This window comes from Momordica charantia, assembly GCF_013281855.1.
Source record: "Momordica charantia cultivar OHB3-1 chromosome 6 unlocalized genomic scaffold, Mcharantia_2.0 BLBB01000006.1, whole genome shotgun sequence".
Classification (NCBI taxonomy): Eukaryota; Viridiplantae; Streptophyta; class Magnoliopsida; order Cucurbitales; family Cucurbitaceae; genus Momordica; species Momordica charantia.
The window spans coordinates 5,908,119-5,935,486 of record NW_028275164.1 but is presented as its reverse complement, the minus strand read 5'-3'; the positions used below and the strand labels follow the sequence as shown (position 1 = coordinate 5,935,486).

Here is a 27,368-nt window from a genome sequence, read left to right as displayed (position 1 = left end):
ATGTTTCTTTTATAGTCTTTTATTTTTTATTTTATTTCATTTTGTACTCTGTCTTTTTTAGTTTTTTTCACTCAAAATGTTCGTTTTGATCCCTATATTTTTAAAATATGGTAATTTTAATTAATATTTACAAAATTTTAGACACAATAAAAACTCTTTAATAAAAATAAGATAAAAGTGAAAATGAATTGATCAAAATGGTCACTTTTTAAAAATACATGAACCTAAACAACAAATGTTTTAAAAGTATATTAATTAAAAGGAATAAAAGTTGAAAATTTATGAATTAAAATAGACGTTTTGAAAGTATATAAACTAAACAAAAGTCTAAATAAGAAAATAATAAAAGTATTTAAATCTTAAAACTTTTGTGGAACACTTTACATAATTACAAATGTAGTCTAAAATACAGGTCTATAATTTTATAATATATTTTCTCCCTCTTAAATTCTTAATACCCCTATCTAATGTTTTTCATTATTTTATTAGGTTTATATTATTTCCTTAGATAATTTTCTTAGCACAGTCTATGGGTATGAGAAATCGAACTCACAACTCTATAATTGAACTATAATCTTAATTATTAGATATTTTTTTTTAGAATTTTATTTTTGTTCATAGATTTATTTTTTCATTTCTATCCATTTTATTTTTGCTATCTATTTTTATTTGAACTTTACTGACCACGAGTAAGCTTATGTCTTTCTGTTATTTCTTGTTCATCTCCTAATATCGAAAATTGTTTTTCACTTCATATAACAGAGAAATTTAGTTATGTTATTTGTTGTAATAAAATATAATTTGAGCAGATTTTTTTTTGCCCTTTTCTTAAAAAAAAAAAATCATGCCAGTAAAAATTCCCCAATCCCAAAACCTCCGCACATTTCATTTTTTTTTTAAGAAAAAGAAAAAACTTTTAAAGAAGAAATAAAGTCTTAATTCGCCACAACCAATCAAGGATGCAAGTAATTCAATATATACTTTCCTCTAATTCGTTCGAAAGTCATGTGAGTAAGATGATCGGAACAAAAATTACCATCCATATTTACTTTATTAAAAAAGATGACGCCACAAGCATTCTGAAGATGTAAAACGATCCGTCCCAGAACACCTACTAATTCAAGAACAGGCTGCGCCAACCATGGACCCCACTAGGTGCAGAGTCTAATGTTGAAACTATAGAAACACATTCATATAGCATACGGATAATCACCTAGATACAATAATATGGTGGTTTGAAAACATAAAATTTCCAATCTCATAAATAGTTTTAAAACCACTATATTATTGTATCCAGGTGATTATCCGTATGCTATATGAATGTGTTTCTATAATATATCCAGAAATAGAAGGTCTTTTGACTCCGCGCGTTGAGAGAATTATTCGACTGTGTGTATTGAGATTACTCTATGTCAATAGACCAGAAATAGAATTATTCTACTGTGCGTATTGATATTACTCTGTGCTAATAGACCAGAACAAGAACATAATATGGTACATATGTGTGTTGAGTTTTCTTAACCTATTTTATGGTTGAAAGAAGATATTTTATATGTTATTAGAAAGTGATTCTAGAAAGTGTTTTCCTAGTTCTGTTTTATGTTTCAGGAGAACGATTTACAAATTTATTTAGAAAATGCATGCTGTTACACGTTTATCATGAGAAAGTGTTTTTGAGTTTTAGTTGCTCAAGTTTTACGAAATTTAAATGAGAAGATTTATTATTTTTAAAGTTTGTTTTCCAGAGCTTTGAACTTCAGTTGTTTATGGCAAGTTTTTCAATATTATTTTTGTATTAACTTACTACTCACCGAGCTTTCCAGCTCACTCTTTTATCATTTGTTTTTCCCCAGGTTGTATCTAAGTTTCAAAGAGATAGTGGACCAACTTCTGCCACCCAAAGTCGTTGAGAAATTGCATATCATTTATAGGTACATCCTGAGTAGTGTATTTAGAAAAGATATAAGAATAGATGAAATGTAGAAGTTAGTTTAAAAGTTTAGAAGAAATTCGACTAATCGACTTTGCACCTAGTGGAGTCCATGATCGGAGTGACCTGTTCTTAAACTAGTAGGTGTTCTGGGACGGATCGTGTCATCTATGGAGTTCATCCCCACCTGAATAGGTAAGAAACCACAACTTGTTTTATCTTTCATCTCCTTAAAAGCACATGTGTCATTTAATTATTATGGTAGTTGTAGAAAATATATATAACTCTAAGAATTAGCAGTATGTATAATATTGCAATATTATCCAAAAATGGTTTACGAATGTAAGTAGCCCTTTAATTTATAAAAATTGAAAGGGCTCTATCAATTTTAACCATAAACTTTCAATTTCATGAATTTAAATTTTGAATTTGAATAAGTGTTATAACTTAAACTCCATACTTATTCATACTTGAATAAGCAGTACAATTAATACTCTCAATTAGTTAACTTTTCAACTTTGTAAAAAAAAAGATTAGTGACAAACCATGATTTAAGTGTTGTATGCTTTTAATTGGTTATATTTGGACATTTTGTTGCTTTAGTCTAAACATTTCTTATCTTCTCAATTTTGTGACTAGCCTAGGTTCGATTACTTTGGCGATTGGATTGTACATTGCTAATTTTAAGTTATTTTTAAAATTTTATTAGTTAAATTTTGTGTGATTTATTAGTGAGCCGTTTTTAAATTTAATTTTGAAGAAGTGTTAGTTACCGTATTTAATTTAAATAGATGAAATTAAAAATTTAAAGTTAAAATTCAAATCGACTACTTTTTCAATGGTAAGCATTCAACTTTTCTCAAAAATTTAAAAAATATAACAAACCAAGAGAATAATATATTCCATACCAAAATATATGCCCCTTCCACTCTTAAACAAAATACATATCATAATAAAGAAAGATTTGAAAATTATAAATTTATAGAAAGTTGTAATTAGAAAAATAAAAGTGATTTGGTTTCTAAATAAAAGAAGAGATTGTGGGAAAGCTAATGGGATGGGAACAAGAATTTCCATAATTGGCAAAATTAATAATAATAATAATAAAGCTAATAGAACCCCACCTCTTAATTACCACCACTCCATATTTAATGAATTATTGAGGACGATTCTGTCCTCCCTTTGTTAGGAGAAAACAAAAAAGCTTTTATATTAACTTAATCGATTATGTAATAAATTATTAGTGATGGTTTTCAAAAGAAAAAAAAATATTAGTGATGAATTATTAAATAAAGGGTTGTGATTAACATGTTTGAGGTTAAATTATAAATTTGTTAATTCCAACCAAGTTTAATATATAAGATATTTACAACCATTTCTTAAATTGATGGTCTAATCTCATCCTTACCGTTGTTTAATTTGTACCAAAGAAAATTCATAAAATTTTAAAAAATATTTAATAAATTCCTAAATCTTTTATTTTATGTCTAGTATGTCGTGTCTCATACATCAAATATTCATTAGATACGAAATTTAAAGTTCAAAAATTTATTAGAGCCAATAAAAGTTAAAAATTTATTAGACATATTTGAAGTTACTATTAAAAATTTAGCACCCTAGATGGGCTAAAATTTAAAAAATATTTAATGAATTCCTAAATCTTTTATTTTGGGTCTAGTATGTGGTGTCTCATATATCAAATATCTATTATTGTTCATCAATCTATTAAGACAATAAAAATTAAGAACTTATTAAAAATATTTTAAAGTTATTATTAGAAATAATATTAAAAGTTTATGACCCTAGGTGTGCTAAATTTACAAATTAATCTATATTTAAAGGTAAGAAATTATCTCTTTTTTCTTTTCATCATTCAAGTTTAAAACTCCATAAAACTTTAAAACAGACGGAGTCATAGATAGTCTTCTTTTAAGTATAGTGCATGACAGAGAATCAAATCAAAACTGTAATAAATATACTTATTCACTGACCTATACACGAATTAATAATAATTCTAAATGTCCTTTCAAAAAGAAAAAAAAAAGTTCTAGAAGATCTCTTTAAGCCATTACATCGATCACGTCATAGTAATATATGTAGATGACAACGTGAAAAAAATGTTTATATAGTCCATTGCTTTAAATGAGAAGATAAATTTATTCATTCTTATTTACAACTTTGGCAATTATGTGTATCCTATTATTCTTTCTCTACTCCTCTTTGCCTTTTTCTTTCCACCTCTCCGTTCTCTTCCATTTCTCTCTTTTTTTTTTCCCTTTCTTTTCACCCAAGCTTTCAAACTTTAGGTTTATTCAACCTGTGACCAAAAATATTTTATAAATAATGAGAGTTTCGTCATATTCACAAACTATCCAAATAAAATCATTATGACAAGACAATTTTAGTGGAGTTAATAATTAATTACAATGATGCAATTGAAGGGATATAACAGACAATAATAAAAGAAAAAAGCAACAACATTAAAAAAAAAAAAGTGAAATAAAAACCATTGCATTATAAATGGTCCCAATAAAGAAACCAAAAAAGCCACATTGAGTGGGATATGGATCAGCCTCAAAAGCTTACAAAACAAACCCTAACAAAAATAACACATCAAAAACCATTATCAGTCAAATCTTGCTCACTTTCCAAGGAATCCACGTGGCAATTTTGCATTTAATTCAAACAAAATTTGGGGTATAATTTTGAAAGCAAATGGAACTGTTCCATGTATAAATGTTTAACGATTTAAATTAGAGACTTTTTATAGAAATTAAAGAGTTGTCAATATTTTAATGGTGGTATGGACAAGATTTAGTTCTCCCCATTAACGAGTTAAGTATTTTTCTTTCAACATCATCTTACACATTGTCTAAAGTGTAGGTCCCATTAATTAATTATATATATTAAACCAAAACTTAGTGGAAAATATGAAATTTAATTAAGATAAGAATCCATTGCCAACCCGAGTTTAGTTGTAATTGACATCTTTAAGTCATGAGTTCGGATCCCCACCCACGTAATAATAATAATAAAATAAGAACCCATTATTAATTCCGTGATTGAGTCACATGTGTGTACAAGTTAACTAATATTTAGTACCAAGTACACGTATTGGAACAAGAACACAGGGATCTTCTTAATTGGCTGTACTGTTGTGGGAATATTTGTTCTGTTTTTGACCAAAGCCAATAAATTAAATGAACTTAATACATCAAAAAGTGACTTTATTTAGATGTGGGTATTTGTTTAATGAACAAGACATGGCATTCCCATTCCATTCAAACTCTTTTTCAAAAGGAATGTTGTTTATAATTGTATGTTGGGTGGAGATAAAACAAAAGGAATAATAAAATAGAACATTAGGAAACATTTTCTAAATAAAAATATTCAAGTAAAAGTAGTGTGTATACACATTATATATTTATATGTATGTATGTGTATATTTAACATGCACATAAAATCTGTTATTTATTAGCTTTAAAAGAGTTCTAAATAATACCTACATTTATAAAGTCATCTAGAGAGAAGATTATTTAATTGGCCAATTAAATACATAAGCAACAAGATTTCCAAAAAAAATAAAAAAAGGAAAAAAATCAAGAGAAATAATGAGAATTAGGTTAGGACCCAATATTCAGAAGAGCAATCAGAATTAGGTTGGAGATTTGATGATTGTGTTTGGGGAAAAAAAATCAATATAATAAATAACTAAAAATGATTGGTAATATAATAAATATAATTTTATATATATAAAAATGTAATATAATAAACCCACTACTTAAAAAGTTGTACCCATCCTTTTCCACAAAGCGCCCTATGCCTAACCCTACAAATTGCCCTTTCCACCCACTCAGCTCTTCAACCGAACTAGCTACTTTTTTTTATTTATTTATATGTTTTTAGTAACAATTAATGATATATTGTGTGTGTGTCATAAATAAAGCACAAATTTTAGGAAATTTATTTATACACAACATTGGTTTTTTTTATTAAATGTTAAATTATAAGTTTCGGTGTCTGGAATTTTAGAGTTCGTGCCTAATACGCCTAATACGATGTCGTAAGATTTTGTGTCTAATAGATTCTTAATTAAACTTTAAAAATGTAATAAGTTATTGAACTGATAAGTTTTGGCCTATTTAGATATATTTTTTAAAAAATTATTGTAACACTCTAATTAGATACAAATTGAAAATCTAAGAAACTTGTTAGACACCCTATAAAAGCTCATTGACTAAACTTTGTAATTTAACCGTTTTGAAAATTACACTTTGTGTGTCATTTTTATATTAGGTTTTTTCTTGATAATTAAATTACAAATTTGGTTCTTATGGCGTAGAATTGATTTTCAATGGTTTCATTTAAAATTGTTAACTATGTCACCAATCATCTCTTTTGTTACCATATTAAATACGTGACACAATTTTATTTATATGGTAATAACTAATAAGCTCACGTATTTTAAATTTGGATAACTATATTGTGTCTTAAAGTTCAGATATACCTATGAAGGAAAAAATGAATGGATTTTTGAGTGGGTAAAAAATGAGTTAGTGATAATTTGTAAAAGACGGATTTAAGTGAATGATAGGGGCTAAATTGAAACTTTTAAAACCTAAAAACAAAATAAAAACTAAGTAAAAACCAATTATATATAGTGTGTGTATATATAATATATCTCAGATCATGAGATATATGCTTTCTTGTCCCTTTATACAAAAAAATTGATCTCAACAACACAGCATAAAACCATATTCTTTTACAACTATTGTTAGACCATGTTAGAAAGTTGAGAGAGAAACGTCTATTTCGATCTAATTTGTTGTAAAACAAACGATTTCTTATCTCATATCTCGATCTCTCTTGGCATTTTTTTCAAAAAAATACTTTACTTCTGTTTGAAAAAAATTACTCTAGAAAAGTTATACCAAACTTTAAAATTAAATTCAAATTCTAGAGAAAGGGACAATTGAAGCACAAGACAAGGAGACACACTTCCAAACAATTAATCAAGGTCATAGGTTAGCTAATTCCTAAGTAAAACGTAACAAAACATAGGGACATGGGTTGCTTTGTCCAATTATAAATTCTATCTTTGTTCTTATTCTTTTCCTTTAATATGTTCTAAGTAATGGATTCTACAATGCTCATATTCTGTTCCCCCATCGTCAATACTATAAACTTATTTTGCTTCAATTCTAATATAATTCTTGAAATCTCGACTCGGAAAGGTGGCTCTTAATTCTTATTATTTCGCACCGAGATTAAGCTGCTAACTGGTAACGCTTTAATTAAGTTAGTGTAATATTTTTTTAGTTGATTCTTCTTGATCTCTCTAATGTGAGAATATTCCATATATTCTCACTCTTTTTCTCGATCATGATTTTGATTGATTTTCAGTTTGTTGGTTCCCCGTAGATGTCATATCATTGCCAGCTTTTTTGTTTGTTTGAATTATTGAGCAGTTATTAAATGGGAGAAAAAGAAGAAACCCGTACGTAGCATGACGAGGATGTAAATTCGATGAAAATCGATGAACGGTAAGGATCAAATCTTGTCCTCACCACCATTAAAAATTTGATAATTTACTATAATATTATTTGATGATGGTAAAGGTAAGATTTCCTTCGTGCTGGTGAACTTTACTTTGCTAATATAATGCTTCCACTGTTTTGCGCGTATAAAAAGGCCGATATGTAATCTGCATATAAGACACTAATTATCCAATTAATAAAATGATCAGTAAAAGAGAGAACAAAAAGGGGTCACTATTATTGGACAATTGCCCACTACTCTTGTTTGTTTAATCCCATAAATGTGTACTAATTAATTAAAAAGCAAACAAAAAAACCGCACCAAAATCACCCATTTAAAAGAAAAGGCAAACTTTTTAAAACAAATGAAAACAAAACCCCACAAGAAGCTCATGCTTATTTAAACACTGTGTCCCCCTTTCATTTTCGGGCATTGAAGAAGCTCAAGTTCATCTTTTTTCTTCTTCTTTTTTTTTTTTTTTTGCAGAGATCAGATGGGTTCGAGAGAGGAGAAGGAGGAGAGAAGAGTTGGAGAGAAAAAATGTAGTGTTGCAGTTATTTTTCGATATGCTGATTGGGTTGATGTTTTGCTCATGTTTTTGGGCACCATTGGAGCAATTGGGGATGGAATGTCCACCAATTGTTTGCTGGTTTTTGCCAGTAGTCTTATGAACAGTTTGGGGAATGGTCAAATTCAACAAAATTTCATGCATAATGTGGAGAAGGTAATTAATTAGTAGTCTAATTAAGCCAAACCCAAACACAGTACTCTCTTCAATCTCTTTTGTTTGAGTTTTTCACTCATGATCTAATTCTTTCTTTTTTGGCTTTCAGTGCAGCTTATACTTTGTTTACTTGGGGCTAGCAGTCATGGTCGTGGCTTTTATGGGTAACTTTGAACAAACTCAATCTAATCTCCTTTATTTCTTCATCTTTATCTTTGTTTTTTCTTTACAGATATTAATACAAGAAAAAAAGTAACTGGGGTTTGTTTTGTCTTTAGTTAAGGGGACAATTAATCCCATCCGAATATTGCTACATTATTATTGTTCAATAAAACCAATCTGAACATAAAATGCCAATCAAGCCCAGATTGGATGAACACCAAACGTACCACACATTTTGATAAAATCATCAAAAGGGGTTAGGGCTCATACACAAATTGAACATGGGTTGGGTCAAAAACACAATTTTTAGTTTCGTCGCTTGGTATAAAATCATGAGCTACATTGTTCTGGTCTCTGTAGAAGGATACTGTTGGAGTAAAACAAGTGAAAGACAAGTGTTGAGGATTCGACACAAATATCTAGAAGCAGTTCTCCGACAAGAAGTAGGGTTTTTCGACTCACAAGAAGCAACAACTTCAGAGGTGGTGAACAGTATATCAAAAGACACATCTCTAATACAAGAAGTTCTGAGCGAAAAGGTACAAACTTTGTTCATATATCGAAATTTTACGAGATGAGGTGCGTTCTGAATATTAAGGACAACAGTATTCTCGTACTCTTTGAACATAATCCTCACGATTTTGTTCAGCGATGATAATTGTCCTTTTTTATATTACATGAATCACTCTCTTAACTGACCAATATGAAACTTTGGTCCCACACTTTATGAACCCAACACTAAATTGGATTTCCCATGCTCAGGTTCCGTTATTTCTGATGAATTCATCGGTATTCCTATCGGGGGTCGGGTTCTCGGCCTACTTCTCATGGAGATTAGCAGCAGTAGCCTTCCCAACGCTGCTGTTGCTGGTGATTCCGGGAGTTTTGTACGGGAAGTACTTGGTTTATGTGGCGAAGGAGAGCCGTAGGGAGTACGGGAAGGCAAACGCCGTCGTGGAGGTGGCGCTGAGCTCGATAAAGACGGTGTATTCGTTCACGGCAGAGAGGAGGGTTTTGGAGAGATATGAAGGGATTTTGGAGAGGACGATGAGGCTGGGAATAAGGCAAGGAATTGCCAAAGGGCTGGCAGTGGGCAGCTCTGGGCTTGCGTTTGCGATATGGGGTTTGATTGCTTGGTATGGCAGCCACTTGGTCATGTACAGAGGCGAAAGTGGCGGCAGAATCTATGCCGCTGGCATCTCCTTCATTTTGGCTGGCCTGTATGTTGTTTATTCTCCCTCTCTGTTTTATGAAATTGTGGCTTAGATTTTAGACCTTACAATATTTGGTGTCATGAAACCTATAGAAATTATTTCTTAAGGTAGGTGATTATGATGGAACCGGTTTGAACTTCTTCTTTCTTACTTTATTCTAGTCTCTATGAATCAATGAACCACCCATCATGATTATTTATAGGTTATTTTTTGAAACAGAAATTCATAAATACAATGGTTGTCGAATGGAGTTTAAAATTATTAAGTTTGATGCTTGAATTCTCAAGGTTGTGTGTTTGGTTAACTTTTGTAGTCTAAAAAGTTTGTAATATAGATCTAGTGTGCTTTTAGGGTTATTTTCATTTGGTCTTTAATAATTCTATGTCCTAATTGATTTTGTCATCATTAACTTTGTTTAAAGATTAAATGTTAGGGTGGGTTGATTTCAAAATAGGTTCGAGTATTGGGTGACCTCGGTGTTAAAAGTTAATAGTGCTAATTGTGAATTATTTAAGAATCTTTTTCTAAGTATAGAAATTAAATAGATATAGTTTTAAAATTTTATTCATTAAAAACTTTTCGATAGATTGAACAAAGTTTAGAGACAAAATGTATTATTTATATGGTTTTCTTTGCTTAGTTTTAATTGGTTTTCTTAAAAATGTTTTTAAATTTCTGAGTTTTTAAATTTAGGAACTACTTCTAATTTTCAAATGATAATGAAACTGAGGAACGTGATGAATTTCAATGGAAAAATAGGACAAGTCTCTTTCAAAGGAAGTGATCAATTTTATGCCATATCTTTTTCCCTCTAATTAGAAGGCAAATTTTCTTCTGTGACGTGATCATTTGTTTTTATCCCAACCTTTTCTGGACACTTACCCGAGATTTTAGTGAATTTATACTGTAAAATTTGATCTGCTTACGCATCTCAATAGTGAAATGTAACAGTCAAGCAGTTCTTTATTCTGGAAATTAGACCATTGATTTTTTATTTTTTAAATTTTAAATCACACTACAAATGTCTTACAAATTTAATCATTGAAGACTTCTTTTAGTTTTACTTTTTAAAATCTGAATATTTATTTGCTCTAGAACTTAAAACGGCAAAATTAGGGTTTGTTTGATGGTAATTTTTGTTTTGTTTTGTTTTTTTTTTAAATTTATAATACATGCTTACAATTTACTAATATAGAAGACATTATAGAAAGATTACAGATGAACCAAAAAAAAAAAAAAAAATTATAGGTATATATGTGCAAAGAAACAGTAATACTAGTTTTCTTACTCATAGTCATATTAATGTATTAATGAATTTAGCTTAATCTAATTTGTGATTAAACGTATTAATTCCTGAGTTTAAGTTGATCTAATCAAGAACAGAGAAAAAAAAAGGATCTGATTTTAAGTTGTTGTAAATTGTAAATGCAGGTCTCTGGGAGTGGCGCTACCGGATTTGAAGCATTTGACAGAAGCCTCAGTCGCAGCTTCGCGAATATTCGATAGGATCGATCGGAGTCCATTAATCGATGGAGAGGAGGCGAAAGGGCTTGTTCTTGACAATCTCCAAGGCCAAATCGAATTCCATCGCGTCACATTCTCCTATCCTTCGCGCCCCGATTCCTTCGTCCTCAAGGATTTCAGCCTCAAAATCGATGCCGGAAAAACCCTCGCCCTCGTCGGCGCCAGCGGCAGCGGCAAGTCCACCGCCGTCGCCCTTCTGCAACGGTTCTACGATGCCGACGACGGGGTTCTCAAGATCGACGGCGTCGATATCAGGGCGCTACGGCTCAAATGGATTAGGGCGAAGATGGGCCTCGTCAGCCAAGACCACGCGCTGTTTGGAACTTCCATTAAGGAGAATATTTTGTTTGGGAAGCTCGATGCTTCCATGGACCACATTGTGGCTGCCTCCATGGCTGCCAATGCTCATAATTTCATTACCCACCTTCCTCAAGGATATGAGACCAAGGTTCGTAATTTTGCTAACTTCCTAAAGTTTTTTTATTTATTTTGAAGTTTTTGTCATAGTTTAATGTGACACTAATTGGTACGTGGAGGCTACAATATTTTAACCGGTTGAGATATGTTCAAATTCAAATGGATGGACTCTGTATAAAATTAGTTTGCTACATAACCATCAAATAATGCATTTAGTGTTTCATGTCACTGTTAAACAGATTAGCAATAGAACCTGTTAGATAAAATTAGATGTTTATTCAAGTAATAGAAAATTACTTTAGACGTGTCTTGCAGAGTTGTTTCATAACTATCTTTTTTTTTTATACTTTCTGTTTTTTAAAATTAAATTCGTAGATACTACTTTCAACTATGTATTTCTTTCTTTTTGCATGTACGTTTTTTAAATCTAAGGCAAATGGTAAGAACTAAAAAAAATAGTTTTCAAAAGTTCTTTTTGTTTTTGGCCCAATGGCACCCGTTCAGATTCGCTTGGAGGTCTCAAGTTCGAATCTTTCAGTTTAATATAAAAAATCCTTGATATCTTCTAGGCCCAAGCCTTGGGGTGGGTGTGGGTATCCTTGGGTATTGCTCTGACTCCCTACTATTTGAAAAAATAATAAAAAAAAAAAATTTCTTTTTGTTTTCGAAATTGACTAAGAATTTAAAATGGGAAAAGATTGCAAAAAATTATGAGCACGTGAAAACTAAAAACGAAATAGTCATGGGCCTCAGGGAATCAATTTTGTAATAGTAAATTTTTCGGATTAGTTGGGGAGAGAATAATGCATTTTGGTGTACGTATGTGTAATCCAGGTTGGGGAAAGAGGCGCACTTCTATCCGGTGGGCAAAAGCAGCGAATTGCCATAGCCAGAGCAATAATTAAGAATCCTGTAATTCTCCTGCTTGATGAAGCAACTAGTGCTCTTGACTCTGAATCTGAAGCATTGGTCCAAAATGCACTTGATCAGGCTTCCATGGGAAGAACCACTCTGGTAACCCAACTTCCCCTACTCACAGTTTCACTTCCTTTCCAATATGATTGTTATTAATAAATAACATGAATCTCGAGGTTTCTAAACTTTCAAAATGTATGTAATAATTAAGTCTTTATAATAGGTCTATGAACTTCTAAATTTGTGTTTAATTACTTAAGTAGAAAACTAACTATATTGTTTAAAGTTTACATGACGAGTTGATTTAGATAGATTGACAAAATTTAAAATTTAGAGATCTATTAGAAACTTTTTAGAGTTGGGAGACCTTGATATACACAAGTTTTGAAAGTATAGGGATTTAGTAGACACACCTTTTGAAAGTTGAGTACAAAAACTTTGAGATAAACTTCAGGTTCCTTTCTTTGATTAATGTTCAGGTAGTTGCACATAAGCTCTCCACAATCAGAAATGCAGACCTTATAGCTGTTGTAAATGGTGGTTGTATAGTTGAAATTGGTTCCCACAATGAACTCATCAACCGAAAAAACGGTCACTATGCAAAACTAGCAAAACTGCAAAGACTATCAAGCCAAGATGATGTGGAACAAAACGTAGAAATACATACCTCTTCAGTTGGAAGAAGCAGTGCCAAATCAAGCCCAGCAGTCTTTGCAAAGTCCCCACTGACTATAGAAACCCCTCAATTAACTTCTCCCAATCCCCCTTCCTTTACTCGTCTGCTATCTCTGAACTCTCCAGAATGGAAGCAAGCTCTCACTGGAAGCTTTTCAGCCATAGCCTTTGGAGCAGTACAGCCTATATATGCACTTACCATAGGAGGAATGATATCTGCTTTCTTTGCTCAAAGCCATTACGAAATGCAAGCTAGAATCAGGACGTATTCCTTGATATTCTGCTCACTCACTCTGATTTCCATCGTTCTGAACCTTGTTCAACATTACAATTTTGCGTATATGGGCGAGCAGTTGGCAAAGAGAATCCGCTTGAGAACTCTTGAGAAGATCTTGACGTTTGAGATAGGTTGGTTCGACAAGGAGCAGAATTCCAGTGGAGCTCTGTGCTCAAGATTGAGCAATGAGGCTTATTTGGTGAAGTCTCTTGTAGCAGATAGAGTTTCTCTATTGGTTCAAACCACTTCAGCTGTGACCATAGCAATGATTCTTGGTCTGGCTGTGGCCTGGAAGCTTGCCATTGTTATGATAGCCGTCCAGCCACTCACAATTCTCTGCTTCTACACAAGGAAAGTCCTCCTCTCAAGCATTTCCGCAAACTTCGTCAAGGCACAGAACCAAAGCACACAAATTGCTGTGGAAGCAGTGTATAACCACAGAATAGTAACATCCTTTAGCTGCATTGGGAAAGTGCTCCAAATTTTTGACGAAGCTCAGGAGGCACCAAGAAAGGAGGCTAGGAAGAAATCATGGTTTGCTGGGATTGGGATGGGGTCTGCTCAGTGCCTAACGTTCATGTCATGGGCTTTGGATTTCTGGTTTGGTGGAACCCTTGTGGAGAAAGGCCAGATATCTGCAGGGGATGTGTTCAAGACATTTTTCATCTTGGTAAGCACCGGCAAGGTCATAGCCGAGGCCGGGAGCATGACGACGGATTTAGCCAAGGGCTCAGCAGCCGTGGCGTCGGTGTTCGAGATTCTAGACCGGAAATCACTCATTTCCTGCCCATCAAAGGTAAGCAAACACCCAGTTAAGTTCAGTTAATAAATTTGAAAAGTAGAGATTGAAGGAACTAAATGTTGTTTTGATTTGGTAGGATGGGAGAGGGAGGAAGTTGGAGAAGATAAGGGGGGATATAGAGATGAAGAAGGTGGATTTCTGGTATCCAAGTAGGCCAAATAACATGGTGCTGCGCCAATTCAGCTTGGAAGTGAAGTCAGGGATGAGCGTGGGGCTAGTTGGCAGAAGTGGGTGTGGAAAATCAACGGTGATTGGGCTGATTCTGAGGTTCTACGATGTGGGGAAGGGATGGGTAAGGGTGGATGGTGTGGATATCAGAGAGCTGGATCTTCAATGCTATAGGAAGCACGTGGCACTCGTCAGCCAAGAGCCAGTCATTTATTCTGGGACTATACGCGACAATATCCTCTTTGGGAAGCTCGACGCCTCCGAGAATGAGCTTGTCGACGCTGCCAGAGCTGCCAATGCCCATGAATTTATCTCGTAAGTTTCCTACCTTCTCTTTTCATAATCATTTCCGCAATTTTCATACTGTCTTGCCTTGCTATCTTTTTATTATTCAGCCTCTAGTCTTGTCATTTTCATTTTAATGGCTCTATCGTTTAAATTTTGGTTAAAAACTTAAAAAGTTGAAACATAAATTCTAAAACTTAATAGCTCAACCTTTAGTTTCTATAGTTAAAAGTTTGTAATGATTGAATCATTGAACCTCAATGTGTAATATTTTAAAGAAAAAGGGGGAAAAAAGTTTGATTTCATGTAGTTTAAAATTTGTAATGGTTTAGAAATAGAGGTTGGATCACACATGTACAAAAATAAAGAGATTTATAAATATAATCTCTACCACAAAAGCAATAGCTTGAATAGGATGTATGGACAGAGAAAGCATGTCAGATTGCATTTTTATTTACTTGAAAACAGAAGTGATAACTTGAATCTGGACAAATGAAAAAGTCCTCCCAGCTTTTTGGTTCCCTTAGAGAAGAAATATATTTGAATTGTGTCGAATTTGGAGCTCGACATCTGTCTCCCTATGTCATAAATAGATAATGTCTATTCTAGTATGGATTCACAATAAAACAAATATTATTGAAACTATCGAATCTTTTAGCTGAAAAAAGATTTCAATAATTTCACAAATAGGCGTCTTAAATGAAACGCTTTGTGAGAGGCTGAAAATTGTGGAAATTTTAAAGCCGAAGAGCAGTACATAAGTGAATAGGTAGAAAATAGAAATGCAATTTTATACGGCAGCAATATGGTGAGCCCAAGTTCTAAATCTATTTTATTTGGGGGTGGCTGGTGGTTGTGTTGTAGGTCTTTGAAAGATGGGTACGAGACAGAATGTGGGGAAAGAGGAGTGCAACTCTCAGGAGGACAGAAACAAAGAGTAGCAATAGCCAGAGCCATAATTCGAAACCCAACAATTCTGTTGCTGGATGAAGCAACCAGTGCTCTGGATGTTCAATCAGAGCAGGTTGTGCAACAGGCACTGGATCGAATTATGGTAGGAAGAACCACCCTCGTCGTAGCTCACCGCTTGAACACCATCAAGAAGCTCGATTCCATCGCTTTTGTTGCGGATGGAAAGGTGGTAGAGCAAGGATCCTACGCTCAGCTCAAGAATCAAAGGGGTGCTTTCTTTAATCTTGCTAACCTCCAAATTCAGCCCTGACCCTCTCTCTAGAGTTGTGAATTGGCCTTTAGGAGGCGAGTGAGGCAATAGGAATGAGGAATTAGGATGTATGAGCTAGATTGACCGACATTGATCTTCTAATGTAATGTGTTATCCAAATTTCTGACGTGCTCTAGAAGGTAAAAAGAGGGTAGGGGCACTACAAAGAGTATTACATTGGAATTTTATTAAATATCGGTATGGTCAAGATGTACTATTATTAGTCTTGTGCCCAAGCATGTTCTCTTCATCTTGATAATCTTCAGGGGCTTATGCTCAAGATACGGTCTCTAGTCTCTAACTATTGAAAGAAAAGAAAATAGAAATCAATTCAAATTGATACGAAGTTTTACAGAGAGCACAATTTTTCTCTGACAAAGCAAAGCAGAAATTTTCATTTTTGATAGTGGGCTCTGTACATGTTTTCGGATGCAGAGTGGTGAGAACAGTGACAGAAACAAAGAAGGGGAATGCTATCTATTAGTTATGGAAGAGAACAGGGTGGAGCAATTAGAACCTTGCCTTCCAGACATCAAGATTTTTAGAACAGTCCCGCTCGTTCTGTCATTGCCTCTGTGGGTTTGCTTTTCTTGCTTTCAGATCGATGACAATAACAGAGATGTTATCGGAACTGTTTCTTCCATATGCTATTTCAGTGAGATTATTGGCGACAATTTGCGCCGGAGGAGTGTCATCAGTTGGCGACGACCTGCGCAGCCGCCTAAGAAGATGGCAAGCCACCTGCCCAACCTCTTCATTGGTCATTACATCCCAAAGCCCATCACTCGCCACAACCACACATTCATCCTCATCACTCCTCGTCGTGAAACTAATTTCAGGCACCGGAATTATCCACGGCCGTAAATACCGATCCCCTGAACATCCATACACAGAGAACCAATTGTCAAGCTCAGAGGAAATGACGCGTGCATATACAAATTATCATCTTCCAACAATTCAGGATTAATTATGGAAGAACACTTTGAGTGGAGATAAGGGTGGAGATCACTAGATCCCAATTTCCATCAAATCTCACTCTCATCATTACTTCTTTTCTATTATCAACAGTAGAAATGGAAATGGTTGGGGGACACTCTACAAGGAGAGGCCCACAAGCCATGCGAGCATGGCTATACTCACAGTGGAATAGTCTTCAAAATTGAAAAATCATCCAAGTAGAGACACGTATATTTCTGATAGACATAGTTCTGATTAATAAAGAATCAAAATTAAGGTAACATTCAGAGAGATGAGAGAGAGAGAGAGAGAGAGGAGGAAACCTATGGCTCTTGACATGGCAAGAACTCCCAGCACTCTAGCACCCATCCAGTTTATGACTTTGCCTCCCTCTCTTTCAATTCTCATGAGTTCGTCCTGTCTGTCAGGCTGTAACACGATCAATAAAACAAATGCTCCCCCTTTAACAATGTCTCTAAAGTATTGCTCGAAAATTCTACCGGAAAGATTACAATGGTTTGTAAAACAAGTGGTCACCTTTTGATCGACTGTCAATGGGATGGCTTTAGTCCGCTGGCAAAGAACCGCTCTAGAGTCGCCGCAATTGGATGTAATAATCTGGCAGCCAGATAGAACGACTACAACCGCCGTGGATCCAACCATGTCGGTTGCAACCGCCTCTGAGACCACCTCATTATCAGTCCTCTGGAAGCCATTAGAGAAGGCAACTTCCCATCTCTTCTGCCATTCATGACCGTTGATTCCTTCTCTCCCCCACTCTTCCGCTATCACTTCATGCATTCGCTCCGCACAGAATTTGGCCACCTATATATATTGTTAAAGTTTCGACTGAAATCGTTAGTTGTGTGTCGGATATCTGAAAATATGATATATCCGACGAAGCCACGCCGGAGGATATCAGTACCAGTCTTAAATCAACAGAATTAATATGCTGTAGAGCTCCTGGTTAAATTAATACACCAGCATCCAAAAAAGCAGCACACCCAGTTAATTAAAAAGAACCCAAACTATCCATTCTGTCATGTTTAAGTTCAATATACCATATAAATAGAAATCTGTGGCATCAATTATTCAAATAAAACATAGATCTAAAATTTCCACTTCCCAAAGAGTCCAAAGATCATAAATATTGGTGGAAATCTCGCTCACAGATCATGATTCTTGGGCGCTAGAGATTTATTTTTTATTGTGGATATTATTATATATTCTAATAAAAATTTTAAAAAAAAAAAAAGAAAAAGAAAAATACTTTGCTCCTCCTGATCATTAAATCTTGAGAATTAAGAGAGAGAGAGAGAGAGAAAAAGAGGGCTTCAATGACACGCGTTTATAAAACCTTTTCTCAATTTAACAATGTAATTTGGTTTTTGTTAGCTTACAACTACAATTTTATTTGAAAAATAGTGTAAACCGACAGAAAATTCCCACATGAGGTCAATGATAACATGAAAAGAAACGAATGTGTGCTTGCTCCTAATTAGACGCGCCGTTCACTGAATCAGGAAAAAAATACAAACGAGACCCCCCGATAAAGCAATTGGATATCGTGCGAGTTTCTGAAAATTTGTGATCTATTATCAATAAAAAATATTTTAAATGATTAAACCAGTTTCCCCGTGATTAAACACGTCGGATAATATAAGACTCCCGTTTTCGTCACCCGAAAATCCATTATTACGTCATCATAAATTTTAAATCCCAGTTATCTTCATCCGCCCGGCATTAAATAGAGCATTTTTCCCCATACCTAACCTCGAAGCCGATTGAAGCGAACAAAAAAAGAGGGCTTCAATGACACGTGTCCTTATACTAAAATGGGAACCTCCAAAATTCTTTCGTCCGGGGACCATTCATTCGGTGACATGTGTCGTTCCTTAGTGGAAAAAGCAATTATTAGTTTAGAAAAAAAATATATAATTGTAATAGGTAATGGTGCGTCAACATAAAATATTTTTCTAAAACTGGTTATCTGCTAATTATTTTGGGAGATTCTCTCCAAAAAGAAAAAAAAAATTAAAAAGAAATTATAGTTCTTTCTAGCTGTTTCTCGTGAAGCCTGAGCCATCTAATGCTTGAAGGTCAACCTAAAATTAGCCCTAATTTCACTTTGAAATGAGAAATGCACAATTCAATTTGTGAGGCGCACCTGAGAGCCGCCGTGACCATCGTAGACGCCGAAGAAATGAAGAGGCGAGATCTCACCGGAGGTTCTGGAACCTTGAGCCGTACAACCTCCGACTTGATCGCATCTGGTAGACATGAATCCCGGCTTAACGGCGATTGCGTCCTCCATCTCCCTCCGCCGTCCGATAACCGAAGTGAGCCCCCACTGCACTCCCGCTCTATTGTTTCTCCCGACGCACTTCCGTCTGGCCGCCGCTTCCGACACCGTCAACGTCATCGTCGTCGTCGGCGGCTCATCTACAACACTCGCTATCATCGTCTCCACCGCCTCCGCCGCAATAACAGCAGGAATCTCCCCGGAACTACTGCTGGTGACGCAGATGTCGCCGGAACTTGAGGAGCTTCTGAAATCATCGCTACTGAGTACGGATGACAAACCGGAAGTGGTGGAGGCGGAGTCCAGGTCGTGGAGAGAATCGACCCGGTCGAGTTGCTTCTCGTCGTCGATGGCGTCCATGGCCGGCCCCCTTCCCTCCGGCTTCTTTTGTTCTTCACCTAAAAAAATGGGGGAGTGCGAAAGAGGAGAATGAAAGGAAGCGGAAGGGGAGAGATAAAAAAAATAATAAAAAAAAAGAAGAAAAATGGACAGCTAGAATATCGACACGTGTGAGTAGATATATAGGTAGAAGGCACACGCATTCTAAGAGGGAAAGGAAAAGGCGATTGTAGTCTTAGCTTTTGGCTTCCCACGGCCACGTGTCCTTCACTGGCCCGATACCGACTTCTCAATTCTCATTGGACGCGGAATTTATTCTCTACTCCGCAACCACACTGCACTCGCAATCATCCATCGGATCCAACGGCCGTCCACGGTCACTGCAACTGCAAGGTGGCACCGGCACGTCAGAAGGTCGGTGTGGGACCCAATTGTTTCTTTTTTCTGTTGGGGCCCACGGGCCAGTACAGTTTCGGAGTCATACGAATGAGCTGTCAAAGATGGATAAAAATTAAGCTACTTTTGTTATAACATTGACAAAAGGAAATAAAAACGATTCTTAAAGGTCAAATTTAATTGCTAATAAAAGCTCCATCAAACTAGCATTGATTGCAAGGGATTCTGACACGTTTTTTTTATAAATCCGACGGCTGTGATTCCTTCGGGCGTGTGGATGGATGATGGAGGGTGCTACACGTCATTGAGATGGGCAGCTGGCTGACTAAAAACCCCATGATAATCAAAGTCTTGTCAGTGGGACCCATCTGACGTCGCATCAACGGTACCTGTACTTTCATTGCACTCATCAGACGGCATTGGATGAATGTGAGTGATTGAAAGGTAACACGTGGAAGGTAAACCATGAACAAAATTCAACACATAATCATATGACTCATTTGGTCTAGATATATAATTGAATGGGTTAAGATATATGTTAGGATTAAAAGGTAGAAATTTTGAATAGGATAATTTTTAAAAAGATAATACGGTAAAACTATTTAGCAGAAAATGTGTTTCTTTAAGAGATATTCGAAACTTCTCTAATGGTAAAAACAAGTTGTTAACACCTGGTTTCATTATTTTTTAAATTTACTTGAATTATCTTTCAAAAAGTAACATTCAAGTCACCTATTTTTTGTGTAATGTGGAAGATAAATGATATACAAAATTTTTATTATTGAGATATATGGTTCTATTGGTAAATGTATATGTATTCTCAATTAAAAGGTAGGAAATTTGAATATTCACCCCATTAGATTATTAAACTGGAAAAAAAGACGTTGGGTTATTTATTAGCAAATTAAATTTAAATTAGTCTCTCGTGGTTCTAAAATCTAAATCTAATTTTATACTCGAAATTTTTTTTTAAAAATTCAGCTTTTGATTTATTACTTTTTTTTTTGTCTTCGCTCAATTTGTGTTCTTGACACACCAAAACAATAATAACTCAGCGACAATTGGCATATATCTCCAAAATAAAGTTATGAATTCGAATCTCCAATCCTACATATTGTACGTAAAAGAAAAAAAATGATTTGTCCTCCACACTTTAAAATCTCAATTTTAACCTAAGAATGTTAGTAAACTATATATTTAGTACTTATCTAATAAATATTAAGTCTAAGACTATTTAAAATATAGTACAGTTGTATTCAATTTTTTTTATGTCACATCGTATTAGTACCTTTATGATAAGAATTTAAAATTTCTAAAAATATTTGTTTGGTTAGAATTTATAAACATTTTTCAAAGATGTCAATATCTTGTGGTACTTAAAAAAAGAAACAATTGATTGAAGTTTATAGTGCCTTTCACTTTTAACTTTTCTTTTTATTCACTTTCATTCGATGACTTTTTCTCATACACGCTTTCTCTACTCTCATAATTTCTATCATCGCACATAATTTATCTTTTTTTCTTATTTTTCTTTCACTCACTGATTTAATTTACAATTTTTTCTAGTTCAATAATGTGTAATTTCTATCTTCGCACAGAATTTATCCTCTTTATTTTTCTTTCACTCACTAATTTAATTTACAATTTTTTCTAGTTCAACACTCAACGGCTGCTAACTTACTAACTAACTTGTACATATACAAATTTTCTCTCATTAACATCTCTTTATCTCATACTTTTGTCTAGTTCTCACCAATTTCTCTTATTTTGATTTTTATGATTTTAATTGTTTCTATCTTAGTACTTATAAATTTATAAATATTTATTAAATCATAGTAATTATTGAAAAGCACGTCTAATTAAACTAAATACACTAATACAAGATGATTTATTACTCAATACCTTTTTATTAAAGTAATATCACTTTTTCTTGAAGTATTTATAATAAAAGTACTTTTTTTGTGATGTAAAACCCATTCCCAACCACGCACTATGAATGTCAATTCATACAAAAGCTTGAAAATTGGTAGGATTGAAGCACTTGAAAATTGATACAAAAACAGTTTGTTTCATTAACAAATTAAGTCCACTTCTGAAGGAAAACATTACAGCATTACAATTCAAATTTTGGAAGACTTCAAGCTCTCTCCCAGGCACACACCATACAGCATTACACAATGCTTTCATGAAAAGCTCTATAATACAAACCACAGTCGCAACTTCGCTACATTTATCGATAGGTTCGGTAGACGGGGCTGTACATGCAGCTCTCGGCATACTTCATAAGATCGGCAGGGCGCGGGAGACGGGTCGCCAAGCCTGGAGAGTACGTAAAAGGGGGGAAATTAGGATTCCACTTTAGATAAAACTATGGAGGACTCACAACTACAAGAATAGAAACATGATCCAAGAAAATGTCTCACCAAGTTCATATGCCTTGGCAGCCACGTTAGCTGCTATGTGAGCCGAGATCTTTCGGATGTTGGTGAAGGGCGGGTAGATCAATCCCTTCTCGTAGTTTTCCGCAGAGACTTGCGCAGCCAAGGCTTCCGCTGGTTCGACAAACATAGAATAAAAATCATTCCTTGTATCATCATTTAAAGGTCAAACATTGTTATTGTACAAGTCAGGGAGCCTGCTGTTTATCAACAAAAGGGTTTCAAGTTCATAGATTATGGTTTATGGTATGGTTAGTGTTTGGACTTTATATACGAGTGTATGTTATGTATGTATTGTAGTGTCATATTGCTTATTTAACAACCCTCCTACTTACAGGCAGCCAGAAGCATGTCGTCGTGCACACGGATAGCTCCAGAAATTACGACACCCAAACCAAACCCAGGGAATATGTAGGCATTGTTGGCCTGATTTAAGATTTGACAAGTTCAAGATGTCAGCTTTTGATATGTGAAAATGGAACTGAAGTGTAAAGCATCCAACATAATATGATTAAGCAGAAAAACCTGGCCAGGGACAAAGGTCTTCCCATTGTATTCGACTGGATCGAATGGACTTCCGCTAGCGAAGATTGCACGGCCCTTAAATTTGCATAAAAAAGCAAAGTAAATAGAAAATGAAGACTCGTGGAAAAAGAGAGAGAAAGAAGAACTTGCCGTCTAAAATGGAATGTTAGTTATATACCTCACTCCAATTGTAAGCCTCTTCAGCAGTGCATTCAGATTGAGACGTCGGGTTGGAAAGAGCCATAATAAGAGGTTTCTGCATAACAATACAACAAAGAAAGGTCAGTTTGCTTTCAGGGGAATACATTTTGCTCGAGTCAATCCTAATTTGAAAATTATTTCTAAACATGTATCTAATATGTATATGTGCTTATGAGTGCATCTGTGAGGGAGAAGAAAGAACCTCATTTATGGAGGACACGGCCTCAACGACTTCTTTCGTAAAAGTTCGTCCAACTCCAGATGATCCAATCAAAACTGTTGGCTTAATTGCCTGAGATAATGAGAAATAGGCAAGCGACAAGGAACCATTGTGAGATTTATGGGATGCAATTGAAACTCAAAAAGATCGAGAATGGTTCACACCTTGACAGCGCTTAACAAATCCTGAACAGGTTCATGCTCATGAGCCCATGGCTTCTTAAAGTGTTGAAGTGAATCTTTGCGGGAGTGAACAATTAATCCCTACAGAAAAGCCATTCTCTATATAGTTGAAGCAAGAAGCCAAGAACAAACAATAACTCATCAAGAAATAATTACGATTCTCTTATAAACTTGATTAAACATTCTACTACCTTCGAGTCAACAAGCCAGATCTTCTTGCGGGTCTCCTCCACTGGAACATTTGTCTAAAGAAAGGAAAAGATTATAAGAAACATAGGTTACGAAATGTGTTTGTAATCTATTTTGGCATCGCTTGACAAGTACCTTTTTTGATATTTCAAGAGCTATAAGCTCTGCTATACCAGTTCCAGCCTGTAGCCAAGCCAAGAATATGTAAGAATCATTTGAACATGAATGAGAAAAAGTGGAGTTGAAAGGAAATAATACTGTTTCGGGAAATATGACCATTTATGGAAAGGAATTTATGAAAATAAAGGGAAGAATGGAGAGATCTTACTTCCCCAGCACCAAGGAACAAGAAAGTGTGATCGGCCAAGGTACCACCAATGAGTTTCAGGGCAGAAACAGCGCCCGCAAGAACGACAGATGCTGTCCCCTGGAATCAGGAAAAGAGTATGGATAAGAAAACTTGAAAACTTACTACATGATGAGTATCAAATTTATGTTACCCTGTACCTGAATATCATCATTGAAGACTAGATGAGATGTGCGATACTTGGCCAGTAGCTCAAAAGCATTGTGGTTGGCAAAATCTTCAAACTGAAAGTTTCGGTTAGAAGCAGTGAGTACAGAAATGATTCAAGCCTCAATTACCAATAACTAGAATTATATATCAAATATCATGTTCTAACCTGAATAAGAACTTTTTCCCCATAATTCTGCTTAACAGCAGTCATAAACTCATGTAAAAGTTCATAGTACTCCTGCATAAAACATAGGCAAAATACTTGAGTTTTGTTATAAACTCACAAACTTAAAATAACTCAAATGTACTCAAACCGGCAAAAAATAAGATAAGGACACATGCTGAACCTCTCCAGTTGCCCTTCTTTGTTTAAGCCCAATGTAGAATTCATCATTCAACAATTTCTCGTTGTTTGTCCCGACATCAATCGTAATAGGCAAACACTATCAAGAAAATGTGGCATTAGTTGAATTGAAGAATGGCCTTCAGATCTTAAAACTAAGCTAGATAAAGTTTCGTGATTCCCAATGTAATGTGAGTAAAGAAAGTTTCTGCTGAAGCATCAAAATAAATTCATGACAAAAAAATAACAGGCAATTTTGTTTTTTAAATAAATCCTTACTGCTGAAGGACGAACTCCTCCAAGTGCGGTGTATAGAGAAAGTTTCCCAACTGGAATTCCCATTCCCTAAACCATCCAATAAATTCATATCAAAGTCAGTAAATATGCTAGTAAAGTAGATCAAATTCATTAAAGAATATTTCCATAGGAATTACCTGACAACCAAGATCACCAAGACCCAAAATGCGCTCACCATCGGTCACAACAATTACTTGGATACTTCTTTGGGGCCAATTCTTCAATACTTCAAGAATCTTACCCCTGCACGACGTGGCGTTAATAGATTCACAAAACCTTGAAAGTTGTAAACATATTTAGTAAGAAAGGCATCCTTACTTCTCTTTCAAACTAATGTAAAGACCCTGAGGCCGCCTGAAGATGCTTCCATACTTCTGGCAAGCTTCACCGACAGTGGGAGTATAGACAACGGGAAGCAGTTCTTCGACATTGTCAATAAGAAGTTTGTAAAAAAGTCTTTCATTCCTTTCCTGTACAACGAAATACAAGCTCTACTAATCAAAATGGTTGAGCCATTGGATTACTCTTTTCCACTTATTCTGGTAAACAAAAGTGAGGTTCAAACGGAAAATAAAAAAAAAATTATCAGCAAGTTAACTGAGGACAGTAGGTAAAGTCAGAACCTGAAGTTCCATCATGGCAATAAATTTTTGAAGTGGAAGCTGATACTGTCTGATGTTTTGCATCAACTTCTTCTCCTGATTACAGAAATGGAAAAGGTCATGACCAAGAAAAAACAAAACATCATAATGGGACATCAGCAGCAACCTGAAGTTGTTGAGTAACAATGGAAGGTGGCAGAAGACCCCGCAAATAATGAGCATCTCTTTCCTTCTCTGTAAATGCCAACCCCTTGTTATGGTGGGGATCCCTCAGCAGTGAATAGCCACTGCATCATATCAGAGAGTGCAAAAATGATTTATGTTTAATTTTGAGAATAACATTCTTCATTTTACAGTGAATGGTAATATTCCTAGAATCCAACTCAACGGCCCCTGATCTAGAGGCCAGCTTAATAAGAATCTCGAGGAAGAATCAAAAGTCTCCTACAATGACTCTTTTTCAAGGATCGATAATATCTCACTATCACAAATCCTAGAGATAAAACGTCACAATATGAAAGGGAAAGAGAAAGCAAGTAGTTCCCGGAATTTGAAAACAGGTGGGAAAAACAGAGAAAAACAGAGTTCGTAGTAAGTGATCAGTCAAACAAAACGGTTGCATGTCTCATTAAGCACAAATTAGCAACATAAACACTCAACCAAAGTCAGCAAAAGAAAGCAATAATCACACCCAAAAATCCAATAAAGTTGAATTCACCTAGCAACTGAGAAAGTCCATGGAGTGATCAGCTGCTCCTCTGTAGCACAGTCTTCTCCATAGACATCCTCAACCCCACCGCCGACGGTGGATTTAGGGTCCAAGTCGAGCACCGAACCGCCATCTCCGATCTCCTTCAAAGTGCTCTCCATCCCGATCACTCAACCGATCGAACCCCTTCAGAGAAAGTAGCAGAAGAAGCAAGTCCACCCAAAAAACAAACGCAACACAAGAACAGAAGACTTGGGTCCCCATTAAATAATAAAAATCCATCGGTGACCACTGACGGGAAAAGGCGAAGTCAATCTTGGCGGAACCAAAATGCAGCACTACCAACAAGAAAATGGGAGAGGGTGTGGGGTCGCTGCTTCCATTATCGGGAAGAAAAAAATGATATTTAAAAACGGGTAATTAAGATTGTCCGTTTCCCCATTAAAAAAATGTTTGGATTCACAAAATGTAGTAGCGGTGATGATGGATTAGTTGTTGGGTGGGGATTAAACACCAAAAAATGTTAATATATTGCTTACAATACAGTGAAGGAAGGAATCGGCAGCATCGCAGCGCAGCAGAAGAGGAAATTTCCGAAACCATTAATCCCATTTTGGGATATTTTAGAGAAAAATCAAACAGACAGATGAATAGGGAGGAGAAGATCAAAAAATGTGGGCCTCTCGGTTTTGGATAAGCCGCCCTTATTGAACACCTGCCCGTACCTGCCCCTGCCCCTGGCCCCTGACCCCTGGCCCCTGGTTTCTCAAATATCCAATTGGAAAATCCACGTGTCTTTCTCTCACAACATTCGATATGACAAAATTACTATATTAAGTAATGTATTGTTTTTTTTTTAGGCAAATTAAGTAATGTATTGTATTTCTAGACATTGAAATATTATTTTTCAAATTTGTTATGTTTATCAAATATAATTATCTGACAACGTGAATTTAATTCTACTAAAAAAGAAAAACATTGAAATTAAATTTGACTTCTATAACTACAAGTTCAAGGTCTTGAATTCAAATCTCTTATCTAGTTAAAAAAATGATAATTATCTAATTTTAGAGGACAAGTAATTTATAAATAAACTTAAAATGAATAACAAAATTTAAATTAATTTTACTTAATGCACTTCATAATAAAATTCTTGCTTTTTTTCTTTACATTGGGTTTAGGATACAACTTGATTTCATTAATCCTTTTTATCTATTTAAAAACAAATAAAATTTATTATGATGTAGACCCCAACTTTTCTTCCTTTTTATTATAATTCAATAAATAAATTTCATTCT

At 34.8% G+C, this 27,368-nt stretch overlaps 3 protein-coding genes across 3 annotated transcripts; 1 reads left to right on the top strand and 2 right to left on the bottom strand.

The window, feature by feature from the left end:
- The first annotated feature begins 7,072 nt into the window (after window positions 1-7,072).
- On the top strand, window positions 7,073-15,853 carry LOC111014461 (putative ABC transporter B family member 8). Its single transcript, XM_022289199.2, has 11 exons — window positions 7,073-7,212; window positions 7,399-7,473; window positions 7,955-8,192; window positions 8,302-8,356; window positions 8,715-8,893; window positions 9,117-9,574; window positions 11,000-11,540; window positions 12,344-12,523; window positions 12,904-14,172; window positions 14,255-14,661; window positions 15,496-15,853. Exons 2-11 carry the CDS (start codon window positions 7,457-7,459, stop codon window positions 15,851-15,853), a joined length of 3,702 nt encoding a protein of 1,233 aa, XP_022144891.1. The 5' UTR covers window positions 7,073-7,212; window positions 7,399-7,456.
- Window positions 15,854-16,157: 304 nt separating this feature from the next.
- On the bottom strand, window positions 16,158-19,561 carry LOC111014462 (putative protein phosphatase 2C 6). The gene is made up of 4 exons (XM_022289200.2): window positions 18,978-19,561; window positions 17,348-17,635; window positions 17,134-17,239; window positions 16,158-16,728 (listed from the first exon to the last, which is right to left on the bottom strand). The coding sequence occupies exons 1-4, from the start codon at window positions 19,470-19,472 to the stop codon at window positions 16,418-16,420; spliced, it is 1,200 nt and encodes a 399-aa protein (XP_022144892.1). The 5' UTR covers window positions 19,473-19,561; the 3' UTR covers window positions 16,158-16,417.
- A 2,334-nt stretch (window positions 19,562-21,895) lies between these two features.
- NADP-ME1 (NADP-malic enzyme 1) lies at window positions 21,896-26,376 on the bottom strand. Its single transcript, XM_022289299.2, has 19 exons — window positions 26,080-26,376; window positions 25,528-25,648; window positions 25,383-25,457; window positions 25,078-25,229; window positions 24,897-25,002; window positions 24,742-24,807; window positions 24,467-24,562; window positions 24,286-24,357; window positions 24,110-24,193; window positions 23,931-24,029; window positions 23,738-23,785; window positions 23,605-23,658; window positions 23,396-23,494; window positions 23,214-23,303; window positions 22,989-23,066; window positions 22,811-22,885; window positions 22,621-22,711; window positions 22,271-22,399; window positions 21,896-22,166 (listed from the first exon to the last, which is right to left on the bottom strand). The coding sequence occupies exons 1-19, from the start codon at window positions 26,229-26,231 to the stop codon at window positions 22,078-22,080; spliced, it is 1,776 nt and encodes a 591-aa protein (XP_022144991.1). The 5' UTR covers window positions 26,232-26,376; the 3' UTR covers window positions 21,896-22,077.
- Between the last annotated feature and the right edge of the window lie 992 nt (window positions 26,377-27,368).